The following is a 23,146-nucleotide window of genomic DNA, read 5'->3' on the forward strand; positions in this document are numbered from 1 at the left end:
TACATAAACTTAAAATCTTATTTAAGAGAAATAAGATATGTACTAGAAAAACAACATTGAGCGTGATATCAATAAATTAAAAGAGACTTTTTAAAAAAAAAACATGGCATAAAATAAACACAACAAAAAGATGCAATAAAAATTATTTATTTAATAGTATTTCATACCATTATTCATCTATGAAGAACTCAAAAAAAATTGAGATCAATGTGTTATTTATCGTAAAAGACTTTAAGTCAATTGTATTATGAACACACAATACAATGTATTAGAGTTTGCTTTGCTTGACAAAATTATGTTTAATATAATTAAGTTTGACAATGAAGTTTAAAAATATGAATTGGACCAACACACATTGACTCAATTGGTAAAAATTAATAATTATCTATTAAAAAGTTAAATTTTGATTACCAATATAAATGTTGTGTTAATTGATGATCTATAAATATTCTTTATATGTGTACGTACACTTTTTGGTGGACATACAAGACACATGCCGCACTAATAAAATATGTCCAAATAACATTTTCTATAAAAAAAAAACAATATGCATATATAGATGAAATTTAATTCTTAACAACATTTTTTTTATAGGCAAATGTTAGTGATTAGTTGTTAGTAAATTAGAAAATTTCTTCAAATTTCCTTCCTAGGATTCGAACCCTGGACCTTCCCCTCCCCAACCCTTATGTCCCATAACTCTTACCACTTGAATTAACCCTCGGGGACAATTTTTAACAACATTTAATTTAATATTCTCAAAGTAGTGAGAGATTGAAAAATGATGAGTTCCGAGCAAAAAAGGGTTGAAAAATTGACATGAGAAAGAGGAAAAGAGAAAGGTGGGTGAGAAGAGGAGGAAAACGACAAAGTTGTAGCAGATGACTGAAAAGGAGTATCATTCATGAGTTAGGTCTGTGTTTGATGCTTTGGGGAATGACAAGGAAAGTATGTCTCTCTCTGTGACGTGAGAGTGAGAGAGAGATAGAGAGAGATAGTACTGGTAGCATAGCAACTCTCTCTCAAGTACAACTAGCCAATAAGAATAGGCGACTATTATTCTATTGCTTTCTCTTTCTTTCTCTATGTCTGACTAATTAACGTGTTGAAATCCCAACAATTCTCAGACTGCTGCTAAGATCTAAGCTTAGGTAAGGTACTAGTACAACATTACTACAATATATATGGATCCAATATTTTATCCTTTCTCTCTCTCTCTCTCTTCAGTGCCCATAACATCAAATAATATTAATTAATTTAATAAACAAATATGCTTCTTTTTTGCTGTTGTCTCCTCGCCGACGCCACCACACACACCCTCGTCAACTCCTTATCCTAGTACTATTTTAATTTTCACCAATCACTGGAAAATGTTTTTTCGATCCCGGAACAGTACCGGCGGTTTCAAACTACTACCAAACCACCAAACATTTTTCTATAAATTAGTAATAGTTTTTCGGATTTATATCTATTTGGTTTGATAGTTTTTACTTTTATTAATAATTCTAAAAACATCACTTTCATTTTAAAATATTTATACGGTAAATAATTATTATTTTTTACTTTTATTGTAGTATTAGTACAAGTTGTGTATAATTAATTATATGAAAAGAAAAAGAAAATAACGTGGCTTTAATTTATGATTATTGAAAATAGTTAGTAAAAAACTTTTTTTCTTACAGGTTAGCACTACCAAAGGTAACCTTGTTCGAGTCGGAAACATTCATATCGTAGTAAGATTAACTTCTCCAACGAAAGTTTATTTAATCCACAAGACTCGAATGAGAGATTTTACTTAAAAGGAATAAAACATGTAGCACGTGAGTGAAAGAAAAATGTTATACATTGGGCACTATATGCCATTATCCGATCCCACAACTTCTACACATAGATATGACTTGTAAAAAAAAATCAAATAACTAATATTACTTTGTAAGAAAATTATTAAATAATTGTATGGCATCAATGTAAAATTGATAAATTGAAGAGTTTTTGTGGTAAAAAATTGAAGAGTTTATTAAAACGGTGAAGATAAATAACAATAGAAAAATACTTCTTAAAATGGTCTCAAATTCTTTTGTGGGATCACAAACCTCAATATGTTTTAATATGTATTACATTATTTCGCTTATTATTATTGTATGTGAAAAAGTGTAAATAGTCATCCTTAATTAACTCCATTGCAACTTCTATTTTACTAAATTTTATTTAAAGTACTTTTATTAGTTGATTTAGAAAAATAATATAAGTTGTATATAAAATATGTAGTATATATATGTTTAGATTTATCTAAAACTCAGACGATACAAGTTCGATTCTAACGTGTCAATTTTTTTAAACATGTATTCTATACTAAGTTAAAGCTCTCAGCTAACTATTTAACACAAATGCATTATAGATATTCTAAATGAAATCTCTATGCTTAAACTAGAATAATATTGAATTAGTTGATCTACCCAAGGTAAAATTTTACTCTTCTAGTATCAAAAAAAAAAATTTTACTCTTCTGATTGTGTGCCGGGGGACACATTGGAATAACCATATGCACATCCAGTGAACAATCCTTTTGGAATCTTGCCTTATTTACTTTTCCTTCCATGTCTTGACCGTGTCAGACAAGCTGGTGTGTAAGCATGTCAGAAAATCATTCAATCCAGACCACAACCTTTACCTTTTTCTTTCTATTTTTGAGTTAAAGAGAAAGAAAAGAAAAAAGAAAAAAGGGGAACCATTTACAGTCTCCAAAAGACAGGTACGGCTAGTTGTAGACAAGCATGCTTTCTGTTTTTTTGTGCTAAACTCTTACAAGTTGCACTTCAATTTTGTTGGTTCACTGATTCTGCATATTGATGTACAGGTAACATTAGTTGCTCAAACATCCATTTATTATTTATATATGATCATGGTAGTGCTGCTATTCTTGGGTGCTAAATTCACACACTTCTCATTTCCTTTATTTTCTCTATATTCACGGAATTAAATTGAACTTTCTGGTCACCCTCAAATAATCATTTATCCATAAATATATAATTCAATGAAGATGTCAAGAGAAGAAAAAATCAATGAAAGTTAACATTAAATATTAAGATGAAACTACTCAGATTGATTTAGTTGTACAATGGCGTTACGTTTCTCTTAATTAACAATATTCTATTTGATTGGTGTCTGTGATTGTGAAATACGTTTAGCATCTAGTACTTTTTCCAACAACCAACATGCAACATAGTGAACAAAAAAATCGTGTATCAGATGATTATTTGTTTTCATACAGACACAAAGGAAGAGGTAAACATGGCGCTGCCACATTCTCTGCACTTCAATAACTCACTCATGTGTGCTCCTCAAGCTCTGCGATAGCCTGAGACTCCACGATGATGGGAGACAAGTTTGAGAAAACCACGATGATGAGAGACAAGTTTGATTTTTCCCTCTAGCAACCAGAAACTAGCTTCAAAAGACCAAAAGAAGAAAAGAGAAAATCTTACACAAAACACATGTTTTTTTTTTTTGAAAACGAAACACATGTTGTTCTTTGTTTTAGTGCATGTTTTGAAAATTCTTCTATAATTGATTCTAAAATTAAAATAAATTCTAGAGAGAAGCTGCCCTGAGTAGCTTTTGGATGTCAAAATTGATTATGAGAAAAGAAAATTGATCCAAACATTTTAAGCGAGGTGGATAAATGCCTACCAGAAGAGTAGGAATTGCAATATAATGGTAAATTTTTCCTTAATATCCTGTGATTCCTTTGATAGAAACAAAACAGAACCTATTACCTATGATATGTTCAATTATGCTACAGAATAGCTTGTGATTGAGGATAACAATACCATCATACACATCCATAACAAAGTACAAATCTAATACTATACCATATGCTAATTATAGTCCTATTAGATGAAGGCCAACTCATTCAGCATAGTACAACAAGTCAACAACCAAGGGTGATCAAAAAATTAGTAAAAATCCCACAAAATGAGTGCGCACTGAAATGAAGGGACACTGGTATATATCTCAAAAGTTCTATAAAAAGATAATAAGAAGAAATCATGCAACATTATTTAAGAATAATACAAGTTGGTATCACCCGAAGACTGAAAATCAAGCATATACCCAAATACGGGTTGAAGAAATTTACAAGACAAATCCTCATGCCTCGGAACGTCAATGTAGAACTGATCCTGCTTACCTCTATATATTCTCATCTAAAAATCTTAAGCCTCTTGTGGTGATTAGGTTAACGGGATCAATGGAGGATTACCTGCAGGGCACCTTTGTCGGCGGGGCCTTCTGGTTGTCTTGCCCCAACCTGTTAGGCTCCTATCCTCCAATCCGACTTCAATATTATTAAGCTGCTGCATCAGCGGGGTGCTAGTTTCATTGGTTGGTGCTGGTGGCGGTGTCGGGGGAGAAGGGGCAACCTGAGCACGCCGCCTTCCCCTCCCACTTCCATTCCTGGATGAGGTTCTCCTGGTCAATCCTGAATTCCATGAATGACCTGCTGCTCGCATAATCCCTCCAAATGTCTGAATATCTTCTGTCACTTCATGCCTTGATAAAGACACAAGGCCTGGAAGGATGTCCCTTTGGAAATCCCTCCGCTGCCTCCCTCGTCTTGCTGGCCCCCTTCGTGCCCGAGTAGGTACCGGAGTTGTTTCTTCCACTTTGAAGTTTTCTGGAACAAGAGGCTGGGGCATGTACTCTTCTTCCTTCATCTCCTTCATGTTCAATGTCATGTACTCAAAGTAATCCCCTGGGTCAGAGGAACACTCATTATCTTGACCATTATTTTCTCTTGAAAGACCACACTTGCCCTCAGGATTATCTTTATATGAGGAAACTACATCCACAAACCAACTTAGCGGGTCCACCACTGGACTTTCTGATGGACTACTGATCACAGCATCCAGTTGATCACAGGGAAGAGATGACAGCGCCACGATTGCGTCTGCTGCATTTTTCACAAGTTCATCCTGTTGCTGTTCAACCCTGTCTTGTGGGCCTTGTGGTGATGCTACAGAAGCTTGAAGCTGCTTTTCCGCAGGAGCATCCTCCTCCTCCTCCTCCTCCTCAGGAACAGCAGGGGCTTCTAGATCTATTTCTACCCTCATTTTTATATCGGCACTTGGTACAGTTGTCAAAGATTCTTCATCCTCACTCATTGTCAAGTTCAGATCAATTTGGTGGTTTGCTCCTGTTGTAGGAGATCTTGTCTTACTAACAACAGTTTCAGTGAATGCTTCTTTGTCCAACTCAACAACATCAGCATCACAAGGCAAGTTAATATCAATTATCTGGCTTTTCTTTTTAGTTTCCACCACTTCTACATCAGAAGGATTGGGAATTGTCATCACGGGAGAAGTGATTGAAGACAGCTCCTTGGGAGAAATATGAGGCATATCAAATATGGAAACACCAAGAATTTTCTTATTACTAGAGCTTTCACTTATCCCTGTCCTCCTTGGCTCAATATTATAAGAACACAAAACTGAAGTTGCACTGTGCATAAATTTTCCGCTTGGCCCCTTTCCAGTTTTATCTTTGTTGGATATTGAAGCAGCATGGGAAAAACTCGAGTTTCCTGTAGTACTGCCTGTCTCAGTATTTTGTGCTTCATTCTTACAAGTAGTCTTCACTCTAAGCCAAGGAAGCACAGCATGACGCTCCTCATGCTTCAATTCTCCATCCCTTATCCCCACACCGGACTGGGGAACTAAGTTGTTGCACGAACCATTTGAAAGAATCACATTCAAGTCAATATCTTTTCCAGATCTCTTTCCATTGCAATTGGAATTTGAAACCTTATAATCATTGTTGATGAATCGTTCAGGAATTATCTTACAGTCATTGTTCAGATAGTCATTGTTAATAGAAGAGATGTTTATTGATGGTTCCTTGGACACAGATGAAGACCCAGGGTAAAATCTGTTCTGTATAGGTACATCATATTGAAAACCTGGGTTAGGCTTGGAATTGATATTTAGAGGCCAACTATCTTCCAATATCCCATTGACTTGACGTGACTGGGAACCTCTACTCAACGCACCAGGTACATTTAGATATGGAGGTGTCTGAACAGATGACAACTTCTGGCTCAGGCTGCTGCTTGCCATGTCCCAAGAAGAAGCTGAATGAGACCAGGACTTAGATAGATCATAGGAAGGAGCAACCGCTGAAAGCCCAGGTCGATGTAGAGGTGCCACAGATTCAAGATGCTTATTAATGGAGTATTCATGATTTCTTTCACCCATATGTAAATCACTAGCTGTCTTTTCTCTCCACATATCACCCTTTCTTCGACCATCCAGACAATCAGATGCAGGTTCATGAACTTTACTAATTGCATCTTGCATTGTTTGGGAAGATAAAAGTGATTTCTCCAGTTTGAGGACTTGAGGAATGGGTTGTAGGTTGCTTTTAGATTGCCCTGTCAACATTACAAACATGATTGTTATGGAACAAATTTAATCAGATGTGAAGTCTGCAAAGAGTATGGTAACCCATCAGCTCTAACAAATCCTAACAAAACCCAAGTTTAGTTCTTCCTGTCTCTTTTATCTGCTTATTTTAACAAAGTCATAATAAGACAAGATAATCTTAATAATTATCAGCTTTTTCTTAAAGACTAATTTTGCTACCAATTCTCTAAGAAAAATAAGACGGTCAGTTGCAAAATTCAACATAAAAACAACTTATATGGGAGAAGAGGGGGAGAAAGAGTGTTTGAGGGGGAATATGAAGCAACTCAATAAGTCTAACCTGCCTCCACCGATGACGGAATCCACCCTTTACCAGTCTCATTGTTCTTCAAATATCCATTATTTCGGGCCCAACTGTCAGTTCCATGATGTGAGTTTGGTAAATTTTCCCTGGATAAACCAAAAAATTGCGACTTTTGTTTGGAAGTGGCAGTAAGATCGGAGCATTCAGTTGCAGCTTGACGGGAAGTATGGCTCAGAAGGTGAACATAAGGAAAATCATATGTTTCTTCCACTTGAACAGGTTCATTCAAGTCAGCCAAACCATTTCTTATGCTTAAAGACTGCTCAGATCTTGATGCGTCCTCCTGGCTACCAGTTTTCACACCATTGCCATAAAAATGTTTCCCATCATCCTCTTTTCCATTTTTACAATTTCTATCAGAAAGAAATAATGTTGGACCACCTATCTTTTCATTGCTGAGCTTTTCATTTTCCTCAGTATCATCAATGTACTCATCTGCAGGGAGATGGAGGTCAAACATTCTTCTCCTAACCTTTGATGGTCTGGACTCAAGCGCATCAACATCCTTTAAACTACACCCATTTGGGGATGGAAATGGACCATCTTGCTGGCTCATTCCTTTAATGGAACCCAAAGGAGAATGAATGCCCTCAGCACCTGAAACAGATGTTTTAGCACAAGTAGAACTTCCTATGGGAAAGCCAGAGGTATGCCATTTTTTGGCATCTTCATTCGTTATTTGAGATGTCAAAGGACCTGCGGAAAATGATGCCTCAGCAGGTATAGGGTTTCTGTGAAATTCTTTCCTTTTATATTCGCTCATCAAATCCCTTTGTATTCTGTATAAACGATGAAGTTCATAGACCTGCACGACAATACATGGTTATAAATATTAAATATATCAATATTCAATAGATTCACCAATCATGGTGTAAAATATTAAATTAAGTTCAACAAGGCCATCATTTGAATCATTTTAAAAGAAATTAATTCATCTAAAGCTGAATAAACTTAATCTTGTAACAGAAAAGTTATGATCAGTTACCAAGGCCTCAATACCTAAACACCCTAGCCTAGACATGCTACAGGACAAGGAATAAAATTAAAGTTAAACACTAGAACCTTCATACCTGATTCTTAAATATAGCCTCGTGCTCAAGCATCATCCGCTTCACAGCGTCCTTATCATACACCGAACATGCATCTGCAGTAGGACTTGGCAGATAACTATTATAATGCTTCCCATTTGTCGGTGTTTTATCTCCATAGAATAGGGGCCAGCCACAGCTGCTGGATTCCTCATTAAGATCTCTCATTGAGTAATATCCTGGCGGATTCTGGACTTTGGTTCCCATTCCTGATAATTGATCACACTATATGCAAATTAGTATTCTAGCACAAGCTGACATTCACTCATGTTGCATCACATCAAAAATTAAAAAAACACTGTACAATGAGCAGCCAATATAGCTAATGTGTATGTAGTTATGTACTTCAACTAAGATAGAACGGTTCACGGATTGATTAGATTTTATGTAAATTGGTGTCTCCTTAAAAATGAGAGTGAAAAAAATACATAACTATATGAAAAACTGGACCATAAAATCATCACCTTAGTTTTAACAGGATACCAAACTAACTTGTACCATCCCCCGACCCCGTTTTCCCTTATTCCCAAACTCCTCATAATCTCATATATGTACATGCATAAATCACAGCTATAACCAGTTTTTTTACTTTAAACAGTGTTAAATGTCATTTGACCACACATAACACAATTTATGCATAAATCCACGATATTAAAGATCCTACTAGCAAGTGTTATGCGGAATACAGCATGAATCATAGATGCATAACCAATATAGGAATGGAACAGCATGCATTTAAGAAACGACTAAACTAGAAATCATAATTTACAAACGCTTTCTAAACCTATGGCAAATAGGTAGCAAACAGCTTCTAGCTTAAGCTACCTTCATCCTATCAGAGTAAGCATCTAATTGGATCAACCAAATTGACAGCATAACCGAAGTGCTGGGTTATACATAAATATTGAACAAATTCAAAGTGTTAGAGACATGGACACGAAGAGAGAGCTACATAAAACCAAACAAACTTCGCTATTCATGTGAACATCTCTAGCTGTGCAAAAAAACTTAGGTGCAAGGAGAAACAATAACCCTAACAATTAGCATACATTCATCCTACCAATGAAAATTCAAAACTTCGCTATTCATAAGTATCAGAAACTACCATATCACATATAATTGTAGTAGGACGTAACAATCACTACTTCAGACTACCATAACAAGTAGAGAATTCCTGAAATTACCAAAATGTTGCAGTTTGGAGGATGAGAAACGTAAGAAATATCCCTGAAGATTAAATTTTAGGTCACCAAATGCACAAAGTCATTACTGACAGTAGTTTAAGGTTATACTACGACTGCTTAACTTGACATATTAAAGCATTCCAAGAATGGGGTTTACTGTTATTGGCATGGAAAACTTACAAGCACAGCCTATCTGATAATCTTGCTGAGCCGAGGACCAATTATCCCTACTATACTCCAACCTTCAACAATGCTAAAGATGCAATAATAGCCTTTTAAGCCTATACAAAGGCAACGATCCAAACAAAAAAATGGGCCGGACTTTATCCCAACTGGGAAATGTTTCATTACATCAAATATCAGTCAAATGCCATTAGTGTATTCTAATTTTATTGATGAGAACTTTGACCAAGAATAAAAGTGGTCAATTCTGACATTTAACTTGCCTTTAGCATATTCGAATTTTATTGATGAGAACTTTGACCGAGAACAACAGTGGTCAATTCAAACCCGAAACGCATATTTATAAGCAAGAAACTATTGGTCCGTTGGGGATTTCTGACCGACCAGGGTGCATGTATCCTGCCGGAATCCTAGCCAGCTGACTAAGCACACGCTTATCTTATCCACTTGCTAGGATGATGTCCAGGTGCATTCCCCCAGCACCTCATTATTAGGATCCCCAATTCCCTAAATAATCGTAATTACATGATTCACTCTCCCCCACCGATCACCATTTATAAGGCAAAGCAATACCATTCTTGTCCTACTTTGTCTTCCGGGTTTTTTCGTGCACACTTATCATTCCATGGCAGTAACAACCACAGTCAAAAGAATCATCGGCAAAGTTTACGAATTCATTCATTACCCTGCTGAAGCAAACAACAGCTGGAAAAAAACTCAAAAAAATGCAGCACAAGCAGAAGAGATTCTAACAAAATCTTCACAACGTAGATAACTTTCAATAATATAAATTTAATGGATGTTTCAAATGCATTAAACCAAGCCACACTACACCAATTAACCTTTGACATGAAAATTTTCCAAAATCTTTATAAAAAGTTATTTGTTTCAAAGGCATTAACACAGCATAGGCGCATCACTGAAATGAAAAATCTCCAGAGTACTGGAACAGTAGCAAACCAGGCACACTATAAATTCATCCACAATTTCAGGGAACACGTGTCCTTTACTTCAATTCTGAGTCAAAACAATTTAATTACACAGATCCAACACAACAATCATCTGAACCAACAGAACAAGCATTTGAAATACTCAAATTAATTATCAGAACATTCCACCCCCAAAGCTCAACCAAATTCTCAAAAAAATAATAAAGAAAAAGAAAAACAGTTATGTGATTGATATGTCAACAAGTTCATTGGAAAAATCCCCAAATATCAGGAACAAAGGAACCTCATCATAATCAAAACAAAACCAAATAAAAACAAAATACTAAAACCAAAATCATCAAGTAAAAAATTATGCATAATTACACAAATTAATTAAATTATACAGAGAGAAGTAATTTACCTCAGACCCACATCCTCCAAAGAATCTCACATGGATTCCACCATTCAAGACACCAACATCATCAGAAGGGGGCAAAAGATTGAGAACCTTTTAGACTCCCACTATTTGAGGCCTAGAAAAAGGTACTAGAAGTGAAATCAATAATAATTATAGGGACAAAAAAACAAATAGCAGCAAAGTGTGTGGTGTGTTTGAGCAAACAACAACACCATTGAAGGAGCTTCTTAGATCGTCATAAGGTTGAAGAAAAGGAGGAGAAGATTTCGATCTACTGGGCCAGCCACTCTTCTCTCTCTCTCTCTCTCTCTCCTCCTTCTCTCTCTATATCTCTGAGAAACACACACAGAAGAAAGAGAAGAAAGAAAAGAGAGGTTTTCTTTATTTATTTATTTTTTTTTTAGAGAGAGAAAGATTTTTAAAAGAGAGAGATCCCAGATAAGAAATCTTCACACAAACAAACGACCTTCTAAGAACAGTGACATGAAATTTGTCAACATCCGGTCTCTTTTTATTCTCTGCTTTTCAATCACTCCTCTCTCCCTCTCTCTCTTCCTTCCTTTACCATTTTTATAAAATAAATTTTTATTTTACTTTTTTTTCCGTGTGATTTTTCACCATATACCATTCTCTCATTCATCGATTGAAATTTATGTCGTATATCTACTAAGAACACGGACTCGGTTCTTAATCAGTGGAACCCACATAAATTGTAATCATCACTAAAAAAGTGTTAAAATGAGTGTTGCTATCGTTGGCTACCGGTGATATGTAATGTGATAAACTAATAAACAAATGGGCATTATCTAGATTCTCTCCACCTTGCTTTTCGCTACTCTTATCAATAATTATCAATTAGTATATTATTATTAATTATAAAAGGTAACTGAAAATGAAAATCTCTTATAATTATTTGTTTTAAATTTTTTATCGTCAGAAATTAATTGCTTACCTTAATGTTTTATTTACTGTGCCAGCGTAAGCGGCTATGTAGTAAAAAAAGGGAATAACTGTATTGAGACAAACGGTGTGAATAAGATTGGTTTTGGTGAATGTGTGTAAATGACTCAAAACAATAATAGGCACAACTAACTTGACAAATCCAATCTTTTCTCCTAACCCCAGTTGTTAAGGTTCCATTAGGGCTAATTAATTAGTGTTAGTAGTTTTCTGTCTCTCCCAAGAATCTGAAGTAAAGTGGGGCCAACAAAAATCTTATTTTAGTTTTCCAAGTATCTCCACAGCTGGCTACAATAAGACTAGTTTTTTTCGAAATTCGGAGATCACATTAAGTGTATATGTTTCTTTCAACAAATTTCTCTCCATACACACTATTTTGAGATCGAGCCTTGGATTGGATGTTTAAGTAGTTGATATTTATTTTTATAAGCAGTTTTTCAATTGGCTAATACAGCAACAAGATACTACAAGTGGGGCCATGCAAGAAAGATGAGGATTTTTTTAGAAGGGTTGGTAAGTGGAAATGCCCTTGTGGGTACAAAATATTTACAAGAATGGGATTCTTCTGTGAAGTTGTCATGGTTTTTGATTGGTGGAAGGAGGATCCTCTTGTTCTGTGAGTACTTGCTTTTACTGAGTAACCTCGTTACACAAAGAAACACACAAAATGCAGGTGCAGGTGTATCACAGTCATAGGTTGTGATCCTCACTCACAGGTGGCTGCTTTTATGGCTCTCAACCATCTTGATTTGTGTACAGCATTGCCTTTACTAGAATGTTTAATTGGGATTTATTGCACCATAGCCTAGCAAATAAATTACAATTTATTGCTTTGCATTAAAATTTCATTTTCCTATTTTAAATTTTAATTGAATGGCAATTTTTTTTAAATCAAATAGATAAATTGCACCTCCAGGATTTATCCATGAACCTTCTCATCCAACTCATATATCTCATAGTTTTGCTTATCAAAAAAAATATCCTAGTTCTTATCATTGAACTATCATTCTAGAATAATCGAATAGCAATTTAAAGATTCCTGCATAACAAAATTGAATGAGGAAAAAAAAAACTTTCTAGTTTCTAGTTTGTTTTTGTTTCTATTAGAAAGAAAATATATATTATTTTACAATCCATGAAATGACATTTTTATTTAAATTAGTAATAATATAACTAAACTAAATGAGGTAAGTTTTGTAATTATGGATAAAATTTAAAGATAAACCATTTCTATAATTAAATTGGGATATTGGAAAACCTAATATTTGGGGGGGGGGGGCTTGGATTTGGATATAAATGAGAATGTGATTGCTTATGAATCTGTATCCTCTCCTGCAGCGTTCCCCTACAGCTCCGTCCAGCAGTATTTTGAACCGTTTGATGCATCCTACGGTAATAATGAGAACTGCCGCTTGTACCTTTGTTGTAGTTGTGAGAAACAAAACAATCGAAGTCCAATCATATCAAGCATGATGCAAGAATGACTTATTTATTTTTTATTCTATATTTTTTAGGTTTTAACGTTATATAGTATAACTATGATTGAAGTTTCATACAAAAATTAAATCTTAATTGAATTAGCTAAATCTAAAATTATAAAATGAGATACAAGAATGATTAACATTAAAAAAAGGTTCAAATGATATACATTTTTCTGTTGCACATTAATTTATTTTTCTACAATTATATATATTAAAATTAATTCAAAAAGTGTATATTAATATTAATTAAAAAACTTAGCACTTTAAATATATTTAATATTATTTAATTTGCAACAGTATCTATATATAATATTATGTTGATTTTGTAAAGTTTTTATATTTTTTAAACTAAATTATATAAGTTTTTAGTAATAATATAACTAAACTAAATGAGGTAAGTTTTGTAATTATGGATAAAATTTAAAGATAAACCATTTCTATAATTAAATTGGGATATTGGAAAACCTAATATTTGGGGGGGGGGGCTTGGATTTGGATATAAATGAGAATGTGATTGCTTGAGAATGTGATTGCTTATGAATCCGGATCCTCTCCTGCAGCGTTCCCCTACAGCTCCGTCCAGCAGTATTTTGAACTGTTTGATGCATCCTACGGTAATAATGAGAACTGCCGCTTGTACCTTTGTTGTAGTTGTGAGAAACAAAACAATCGAAGTCCAATCATATCAAGCATGATGCAAGAATGACTTATTTATTTTTTATTCTTTATTTTTTAGGTTTTAACGTTATATAGTATAACTGTGATTGAAGTTTCATACAAAAATTAAATCTTAATTGAATTAGCTAAATCTAAAATTATAAAATGAGATACAAGAATGATTAACATTAAAAAAAGGTTCAAATGATATACATTTTTATGTTGCACATTAATTTATTTTTCTACAATTATATATATTAAAATTAATTCAAAAAGTGTATATTAATATTAATTAAAAAACTTAGCACTTTAAATATATTTAATATTATTTAATTTGCAACAGTATCTATATATAATATTATGCTGATTTTGTAAAGTTTTTATATTTTTTAAACTAAATTAAATAATATAAGATTTAATTTAATTAAATGGCTTATATTTTTAAATTTTTGTATAAACTTAAATCTCAATTATACTATATAACATTAGAAAGTAAAATAAATAAAAAAGGCACATGCAGACATAAATACTAATAGCATCATGCATGATATGATTTGACAATTGATTGTTTCTCATAGCTACAACAAAGGTACATGTGGCAGTTTTCATTATTACCGTAGGATGCATCAAACGGTATAAAATACCGCTAGACGGAGCTATAGGGGGAACGTTGCACATTAATTTATTTTTCTACAATTATATATATTAAAATTATTTCAAAAAGTGTATATTAATATTAATTAAAAAAATTAGCACTTTAAATATATTTAATATTATTTAATTTGCAACAGTATCTATATATAATATTATGTTGATTTTGTAAAGTTTTTATATTTTTTAAACTAAATTATATAAGTTTTTAGTAATAATATAACTAAACTAAATGAGGTAAGTTTTGTAATTATGGATAAAATTTAAAGATAAACCATTTCTATAATTAAATTGGGATATTGGAAAACCTAATATTTGGGGGGGGGGCTTGGATTTGGATATAAATGAGAATGTGATTGCTTGAGAATGTGATTGCTTATGAATCCGGATCCTCTCCTGCAGCGTTCCCCTACAGCTCCGTCCAGCAGTATTTTGAACCGTTTGATGCATCCTACGGTAATAATGAGAACTGCCGCTTGTACCTTTGTTGTAGTTGTGAGAAACAAAACAATCGAAGTCCAATCATATCAAGCATGATGCAAGAATGACTTATTTATTTTTTATTCTTTATTTTTTAGGTTTTAACGTTATATAGTATAACTGTGATTGAAGTTTCATACAAAAATTAAATCTTAATTGAATTAGCTAAATCTAAAATTATAAAATGAGATACAAGAATGATTAACATTAAAAAAAGGTTCAAATGATATACATTTTTATGTTGCACATTAATTTATTTTTCTACAATTATATATATTAAAATTAATTCAAAAAGTGTATAATAATATTAATTAAAAAACTTAGCACTTTAAATATATTTAATATTATTTAATTTGCAACAGTATCTATATATAATATTATGTTGATTTTGTAAAGTTTTTATATTTTTTAAACTAAATTAAATAATATAAGATTTAATTTAATTAAATGGCTTATATTTTTAAATTTTTGTATAAACTTAAATCTCAATTATACTATATAACATTAGAAATACTAATAGCATCATGCATGATATGATTTGACAATTGATTGTTTCTCATAGCTACAACAAAGGTACATGTGGCAGTTTTCATTATTACCGTAGGATACATCAAATGGTATAAAATACCGCTGGACGGAGCTGTAGGGGGAACGCTGCAGGAGAGGATCCGGATTCATTGCTTATCGGATCAAAATTTAAGTAGATGTTAAATTTATTGAATTGCCACCAAACAAACAGTATAATATTAATGTCCGTCTTTTGTATCATGTCTCACTTATTTCATTTTTTAAATTATTTCAATTTTTGTTTTGTACTTTGAACGGTGCACGACACAGATGTTAAAACTCAGATAATTTTTTTAAAAAAATTACTCTACTTATCTTGAAATAAACTTAGTTTCGTGTTGAATGTAAATGCCAAAAATAAAGTTATCAATTTAAAAAAAAAACAAATTATATTGACTGAAATACTATATCATCATATTAATTAATATTTTTCTATATAATACCCCCTATTTAAATATATTAATTGAATTAATTAATGTTTTTTCATATAATGTCCTTAATTAATAATATACTTTATCACTTATGCGTCAAGATGCGTAAGCATCCTATGACAGTTTAATTTCAAAAAAAATTAATGTTTGCACCAAGGGTTTTTTTTTCTATTTAGCTTCTGCCACACATTTCACACCAATATCAGGGCTCCACATGAGGATCGCCTAGACACACAACTACAGTTGATTGTGCACACTATCTACATATCATAGGACTTTGCTATAATTTTGAAGAGAAGAGTTTCGCTTAACCATGATATATGTCACTTAGCAAAGGAAGCAAACCTTCCCATGAAGGAAACAGATTTTGCCTAGCGAGAATAAGGATCTCTAAGCGAAAGTAAGGCGGTTCAAAGGAGATTATCAAAATTTCGCTTAGCGATCAAATGTTTGCTAAGCGAAAATCCACGACTCTGGTTCATTTAAATAGCAAAAGCTCACCAGTTTTTGGACAATTTTGGAACTTCTTAGAGAAAAACTTCAGAGAGAACGAAGAGGGTAGTTGTACACAAGGATTCTTGACCCTCCGACGTGCTGGACACGGTTCACGAACGTCATGGATCATCACCGTCATCTTAGTTCTTCTCTTGTAAGCTTGAAGGAATCCATGAACTTGGGTTTCTAAGTTTCTCTTGTTGAATTTGAATGTAACCTTTAACTATGATGTGTTCTTCTTGATTTATATATGTAATATAGTTTCTATCACATGATTCAATGGTTTTCTCTTGTTCTTAATGCTATGTTTTAGTTTGCGCACCTATAACATATGACTTGATTCGGCGTAAGAGCGGAAGCTACGACGTCTAGAGTCCGACCTAGGATTACCATCTAATAAACCTAATGTCTAGGAATGGAATTAGGCTCGTTAGTCATTTAAACACCTAAGCTTAAAGATAACTTAGCTTTTCTATGCATGTGAGAAATCAATGTTTAGGAAAGTGAGTTATATGTATCCACTCATGTGAGGAATCAATGAAGTAGGGGAGAACTGGTGTAGATGAATCATAGATAAGAATGAATTTGCATATAGAATCATAGGACACTAATAGTTAAACGGTGAACTCCAATTCCAACAGCTTTCTCATCTTGATATTCAATCGCTTTTTATTCTCACTTTGTTTAATTTACACGTGCCTTTGTTCACTAAAAATCTTCAACCTTTTGAAAATCTATTGGTTGAGTAACTTTACTAGAGAACGACATTTGTGTTAGCAATTCTCTGCGGATACGACAAAACTCTATGCTATTCTACAATTGAATCTTGAGGATTTTAAAAGTAGTATCGGTGAATAAAAATCTCTCAACAAGAGGCGAGGTGGCGATGGTGGATGGTCGTGACAGAAATGTGAAGGGTAAAGGGTTGAGAGTGTGATGGCTTGAGGGAAGAGGTGGGGCGGCAAGGAGTTGACGGCAGGGGGAAAGGTGGGCGACATCAGATAGGTGAAATAAGGGTATGAGAGTGTGGGGTGGGGGTTTGAGGGGGTAGAGTATGAGGCATATAAGGACGACCAGGCCTTCAAGCATAAGAGATGGGTTTAATAGACTTCACATAAGCATCGATCGGCCAAGGCCAACGCTAAGTCGTACATTAAAATTAGCATCGGTTTGGAATCACCGCTAATGAACTGTAGGTAGATGCTACATTGACCAATGTTATTAACGTCGGTTGAGACTGACACTGATTGACGGAATTCAACACTATAATTAAGTGAAACAAAATTTTACATCAACTCATTGAGGGAAATACTAACTTTTTACACTAAAAGCCTAAAATGACCCTTTCTTGTATAGTGGATATAGATACCATTCATCAAAACACAACACCTTACAGTCTAAGGAAATGGTAGGCCAAAAATAAAGGTTTTTGCTCATCTATTCATGATTATAGCAACGCCTAATTGTTCCAATTCAATTATAGCTGACGAATGGATATACTGTATATCGTTGGATGTGCTATTGGACTTGGTTGAAACCAGGGGCGGATCCAGACCTTGAATATCAGTGAGGCTAAACATAAAAGCAATCATAGACTGAAAGAAAAATATTATAGATAAAACCATGAGAGAAAGTTTCTCATGGAAATAGAAGAGTTTACATTATAGTCCAAGAGTTTACAATGAAAATCGTCTACTATCCATTATTTGAAAATGTGCTAAAATAACATCATTGTCAATTGTTCCAAGAACATCTCTTTCTATAAAAGTTACAAGACGATCATTTAACCATTGATCACCCATTTTGTTACATAACTGACTCTTCACAAACTTCATAGCTGAAAACACACGTTCCACACTTGCAGTAGCTACCGGCAAGACTAAAGCCAACTTCAGAAGCTTATAAACTATATCAAATGTGTTGCACCTTTTTGTTTCCACAAGTTTTGCACAAAGATCTGAAAGTCCTTTTAACTTTGCAAATTTTGGATCACTTCGAACATTTCTAACATAATTCTGAAGCTGATGTCGCACTACCACTTCCGGCACATCAACAAAATCATTTGGATAAAGTTCAACCATCCTCAATAATTTTTTCACATCAAAAGCTTCAAAAGATGATGAGGGATTCAAACATGAAACACATTGTAAAAGTTCAGTATTCTCTTCATCAAACCTAGCATTGAGCTCATGCAACTGCAAATCTAAAACACTAAATAAACAATCATGCTTATAATGATGCAAATTAGAAACACTAGAAGTGATAGCATGTCGTCTAGGTTTCTTCCCTTGCACAAACGGTGCATCCAAATCAGGCACATCAATATCATGCTTATTGCAAATTTTCATAACCTTAGATATAAGTTCTTCCCATCCATCATTCCTCATTTCTTGCAATTCTTCTTTGGTGGCTTGGACAAGTGATAAAGCATTCAAAAGATCTTGATCACGCTTTTGTAGTGCTTCACTTAAATCATTTGTAAATCCTAAAATCTCAACCATCATGTATAACATGAAAATAAAATTAAAGGATTGAAGCACTTCTAGCAGAGTGAGACTGAGAACAGAGAAGAAGCGTGCGTGTTTGAGAACTGGTGATAGAAAACAATTAATTTTTCTTTTTTTTTAACCATATAATTTTTAAAAAAAAAAAACAATAAAAACCGGTGTGGCCAATGCCACACCTGGCCCCTTAGTGGGTCCGCCCATGGTTGAAACTGTCATGTTAGATTTGTTGATCGATCGAGCTCAAGTTCCTGTTTGCAAATATTGCTCATTTTGTAACACCACGTTTTCAGATAACAAACACAATCACGCAATATTCATGATAACCAGTAATTGAATTATGCAAGCAAACCATCCAAGATCAAAAACTAACTGAGATCCTGAGCAAACTTATTGCTTGCTTGGATCTTGTACCTCCAAAAAAACAATAATGATGATATCTCCTGCTATATATATAATAAAACTTGAACCGCAATCACTGCATCAGAACTCGCTCAAATTGGCAAACTAGGTGACATTATGCTATGATACCCTCTCTGATTAATCATTACACACTATGTATATACCATGATGTTAAACACCCCACGATATGTTTTATCTGTTTTTCCCTCATAATTTCAAATAATAACACAATTGGTAATATCTTCACCATCTTTCGTAATATATATATGCAATTTGAGAAGTAGATCTATATACTACATCATGAATTGTATTCATGATAGCTTGTATAATAGGATGGTCCTGCACCCTTATATTGTCCTATATAAGCGATATCATTTGGAGGATATTTTACTTTGAGTTACATAAAATGATGTCTTATTGTGGCATCCATGTATTTTGAACATTAATTCATTCCATGAGTGTTTATGTTCATGTAATGAACTTGCGAAACGACAACCTTAACATATCTCATACTTTCTTAATTTTTATTTTTATTTTCTCTTCATTCCACCTCTTTTTCACTTAAAATTGATGTGAAAGAACTAATTATGCTAAAAATCAATTTTGTTAATGTTAATCCAAACACGCACTTAATTAGCGGTATACCAAACTTAATTTTTTAGATTCTAATATTTCTAAAAACATAAAAATGTGCTCTGTCAAAGTGTCAGTCTAATCAACTGGACCGGACGAGCCCCTATAGGAGTGACGCCCTAAGGTAACCCGCCTTTGGCGGGTCAGATTGGCCTCTAGGCTGGGCCTGAATGCGTGGCCCATTAAGAATAAGCAAACACACGGGGCCCGCACTCCCACACCTATAAATAGGTGGCAGTTATCAATTGTAAAGGATGTTTGCTCATTTCTCAATATTACAAGTGAAATTCAGTTACATTCTCTTTTTCTACACTCTCTCTCTAGTGCAATCTCTCTACTCTCTAGGTACTACCTACCTCACAATGCTCCATACTGGAACATCAACCTTCTAATCAGGGACGGATTTAAGTGTAAGGGTATGAGGGCAAGTGCCCTCACTTAATTTTGGAAAAAACATTAGAAAAAAAATATTTAGTGGTAAAAGTATGTGGTTTTTTATGGTTTCTTTGATAAATAATACCCTCACTTATGTTTCACATTGCTAAATGCCCTCACTTGTGTCTCACATTGCTAAATGTTCTCACTTGAGTAGTAAAAGTATGTTGTTTTTTATGGTCCATTTGGTAAAAAGTGTTCTCATTTGTTAAAAAATGTCCTCACTTTTAGTATATGTTAATTTTTTTTGTTTCGAATTTATATGTATACATTGCTCTCACTACATCAAATTTCTGGATCCGTCACTGCTTCTAATGATGTATGTCATCAGATATATATAAAAAATTGATTGACTTGGAAATAAAGGAAACGAATTAGTTAGCAAAGAATTCTTTTATTTTTAATCAAGCATTGATCAATTTCATCAAAACTTAGGAATGAGTTTTACAAACTCCGAATAGAGGATTACCTCCATATCCCACGGGAGAATGGATACAATGCCACATGATAAAACTTATGACTAATTGCTAGCTTTCACACGCGCATGGTCCCCTTCACTAATATCAGCTGCAACTCATCAGGGTGACATAGTATAAACATGTATCTAATTGATTTTGTCATTTTTGCTTTTGTGGGGGTGACCAGAACAAATTAAAATAGTGTATAAAGTATAAACACCAACCATGTCGTTTTATTTTCTATTCGTTCTTTCGATATTGGTATGTGTAAACTAGTTAAAAATGTTATGTGGATCACGAGGATCTGACAGATGTTTAACCATTCAAATTTAATGGTTTAAAAAAACAGGTAAAATTTAAAGAGGAGAAAGAAAAAAAAAGTGAATCTATTAGCATACTTTATTGTAACATATAAATATTTAGGGAATTGTTATTCAGACCTCCCACCCCTATTTAGACCGAAGGAAATTTTTGAAACCTGAAATTACCCATTTCGAACGCACCTTTGTAGTGCGTTTCTCTCACACCTGCCCACGGAGCGACGTAGACGCTCCTTAAACATGCGTTGTAGGCGCATGTTGAAGGTGCGATTAATTAGGGTTAGAGTTGATGTCCCAGTGTCTGACTATACATAGGAGAGACACATATGCGCCCTTAGTGAAGTGCGTTAGTCGCGCAGTTACAAAGTGCGTGATATGAATAACTCTTTTTAAAGGCGTTACCATCGCACCCTGAGCGTGCGTGGTTGACGCAGTTCCGTAGTGTGAGTTTTTGCAGAAACTTGACAGAAACAGGAACTCCAACAGAAACATAAACTTTAACACAACAGAAACAGAAACTAAGATTATATTACATCTGTCATTGATACATTAAGAAACTTCAAGTTAATTCTTACATTATAATCTGTCATTGATACATTACAAATAATATGAAAATTTGCAAACTAATCTTTAGCGAGATTTATGATTCCTCCATCGACCTTTTCTATGTTTGCCTTTCGGAAGAGTTTGTTGAATAGGGTCATGCGATCTAGGTATGGTAGCTGCCAACCACGAGCTTCAACAGTACAATGATAAATCCATTGTGGATTAACCGTTGGCAAAGTAAAGTCAGTTGAAATAATGTGGGAAGTAGAGAGTGGGTTTGGAAGAAGAAAGAGTATGTGGTGGGAGGGGGGGGAGTGAGGATGGAGGGAGGGGTATTTTTCAATTTTTTTCATTAAGGGTATTTTAGACATTTCCCATATTTTGGGGGGGTCTGAATAACAATTCCCAAATATTTATCCAGTAAGTCAATTCTATTTAGACCATTCTATTTAAACGGTGAATATTCACATCTTAATGCGAATTAACCTCAAAGCATGAGTTTTTTTAACTATTAGCATACTTTATTGTAACATTAAATATTTATCCAGTTTTAAAAAAAGAAACATATAAATATTTATCCAGCGAGTCAATTCTATTTAAACGGTGAATATTCACATCTTAATGTGAATTACCCTCAAAGCATGAGTTTTTGTATACACAAAACTTAAAACTAAGATGTTATGTATGCTATATGCATGAGAGTTTGCGAAAAGAGAGAAAAAAAATGAGAATTACAAAAGAGAGAAGAGAATCAATCTAGTTTGCTCGGGATGATGGATTGTAGGTCCATTATATTTTTATGATCACTTCAAATTAAGAAGAAAGGGGAAAAATGTTTTTTTTTTCGTATTTGGCACCATAAAATTCTTACTTTGACATAATTTCTGAGAGTTTCAAACAGGTAAAAATGCAATTTTACATTTTTCAATATTTTGTAGCTAGTGTCAGTTAAAAATTGCTACGGTTTATATATGTCAACTGTATGTCACAATATGCTAACATAGTAACATTCACATGTTAAGGTTAGTTTTTTTATATAGAAGAGTCAACATTTAAATTATGAAAAATCAAGCTTAATTATACCATTTACTAATTAGTTTAGTCGAGTAATGATATATACACATCTCATTTTTTTTCTATTTTATTTTCACACATTTTTTTTCTATCTCTTTCTGCATTTCTTATCATATCACAAACCATATCACTCATTTTTACCTTATTTCATAACATGGCGCGGTAGAATTAATTTGTAAACTAAACATTATACAAAGTAACATGGGTTGCGAGTCAATTAAGAAAAGGGTTATCACTTATCATCATTCCAGATAGATATGTATTATTAATTAATTCTGTAAAGAATTACGAGTTGAATGTGGTCCCTGATTTCCCTTGGTCACTTTCAGGGAAAATAGGTGAAGCTTTCTCAAGTCCCCAGCTAGTGGAAGATTTGGCTAACTAGATGTGAAGGGGCCCACTAAGTTTTATTTTGTGGAAAGCCCCACAACCCTTCTTGATTGATATGATGGTTTGATTTTTGGTCT

General features: G+C 33.7%; 2 protein-coding genes across 3 annotated transcripts; both read right to left on the minus strand.

The window, feature by feature from the left end:
• Nucleotides 1-3,987: 3,987 nt before the first annotated feature.
• On the minus strand, nt 3,988-10,995 carry LOC130739773 (uncharacterized). 2 transcript variants are annotated; one of them, XM_057592172.1, is made up of 4 exons: nt 10,589-10,995; nt 7,854-8,096; nt 6,760-7,588; nt 3,988-6,427 (listed from the first exon to the last, which is right to left on the minus strand). In XM_057592172.1, the coding sequence occupies exons 2-4, from the start codon at nt 8,076-8,078 to the stop codon at nt 4,233-4,235; spliced, it is 3,249 nt and encodes a 1,082-aa protein (XP_057448155.1). In that variant the 5' UTR covers nt 8,079-8,096; nt 10,589-10,995; the 3' UTR covers nt 3,988-4,232. The 2 variants fall into 2 exon arrangements, with proteins under 2 accessions (XP_057448155.1, XP_057448154.1); XM_057592171.1 differs by having other exon boundaries at nt 7,854-8,080; nt 10,589-10,994.
• A 6,988-nt stretch (nt 10,996-17,983) lies between these two features.
• LOC130737061 (uncharacterized) lies at nt 17,984-18,808 on the minus strand. Its single transcript, XM_057588831.1, has one exon. It carries the CDS (start codon nt 18,806-18,808, stop codon nt 17,984-17,986), a length of 825 nt encoding a protein of 274 aa, XP_057444814.1.
• Nucleotides 18,809-23,146: the final 4,338 nt, after the last annotated feature.

Source organism: Lotus japonicus, chromosome 2, assembly GCF_012489685.1.
Source record: "Lotus japonicus ecotype B-129 chromosome 2, LjGifu_v1.2".
Taxonomy (NCBI): Eukaryota; Viridiplantae; Streptophyta; class Magnoliopsida; order Fabales; family Fabaceae; genus Lotus; species Lotus japonicus.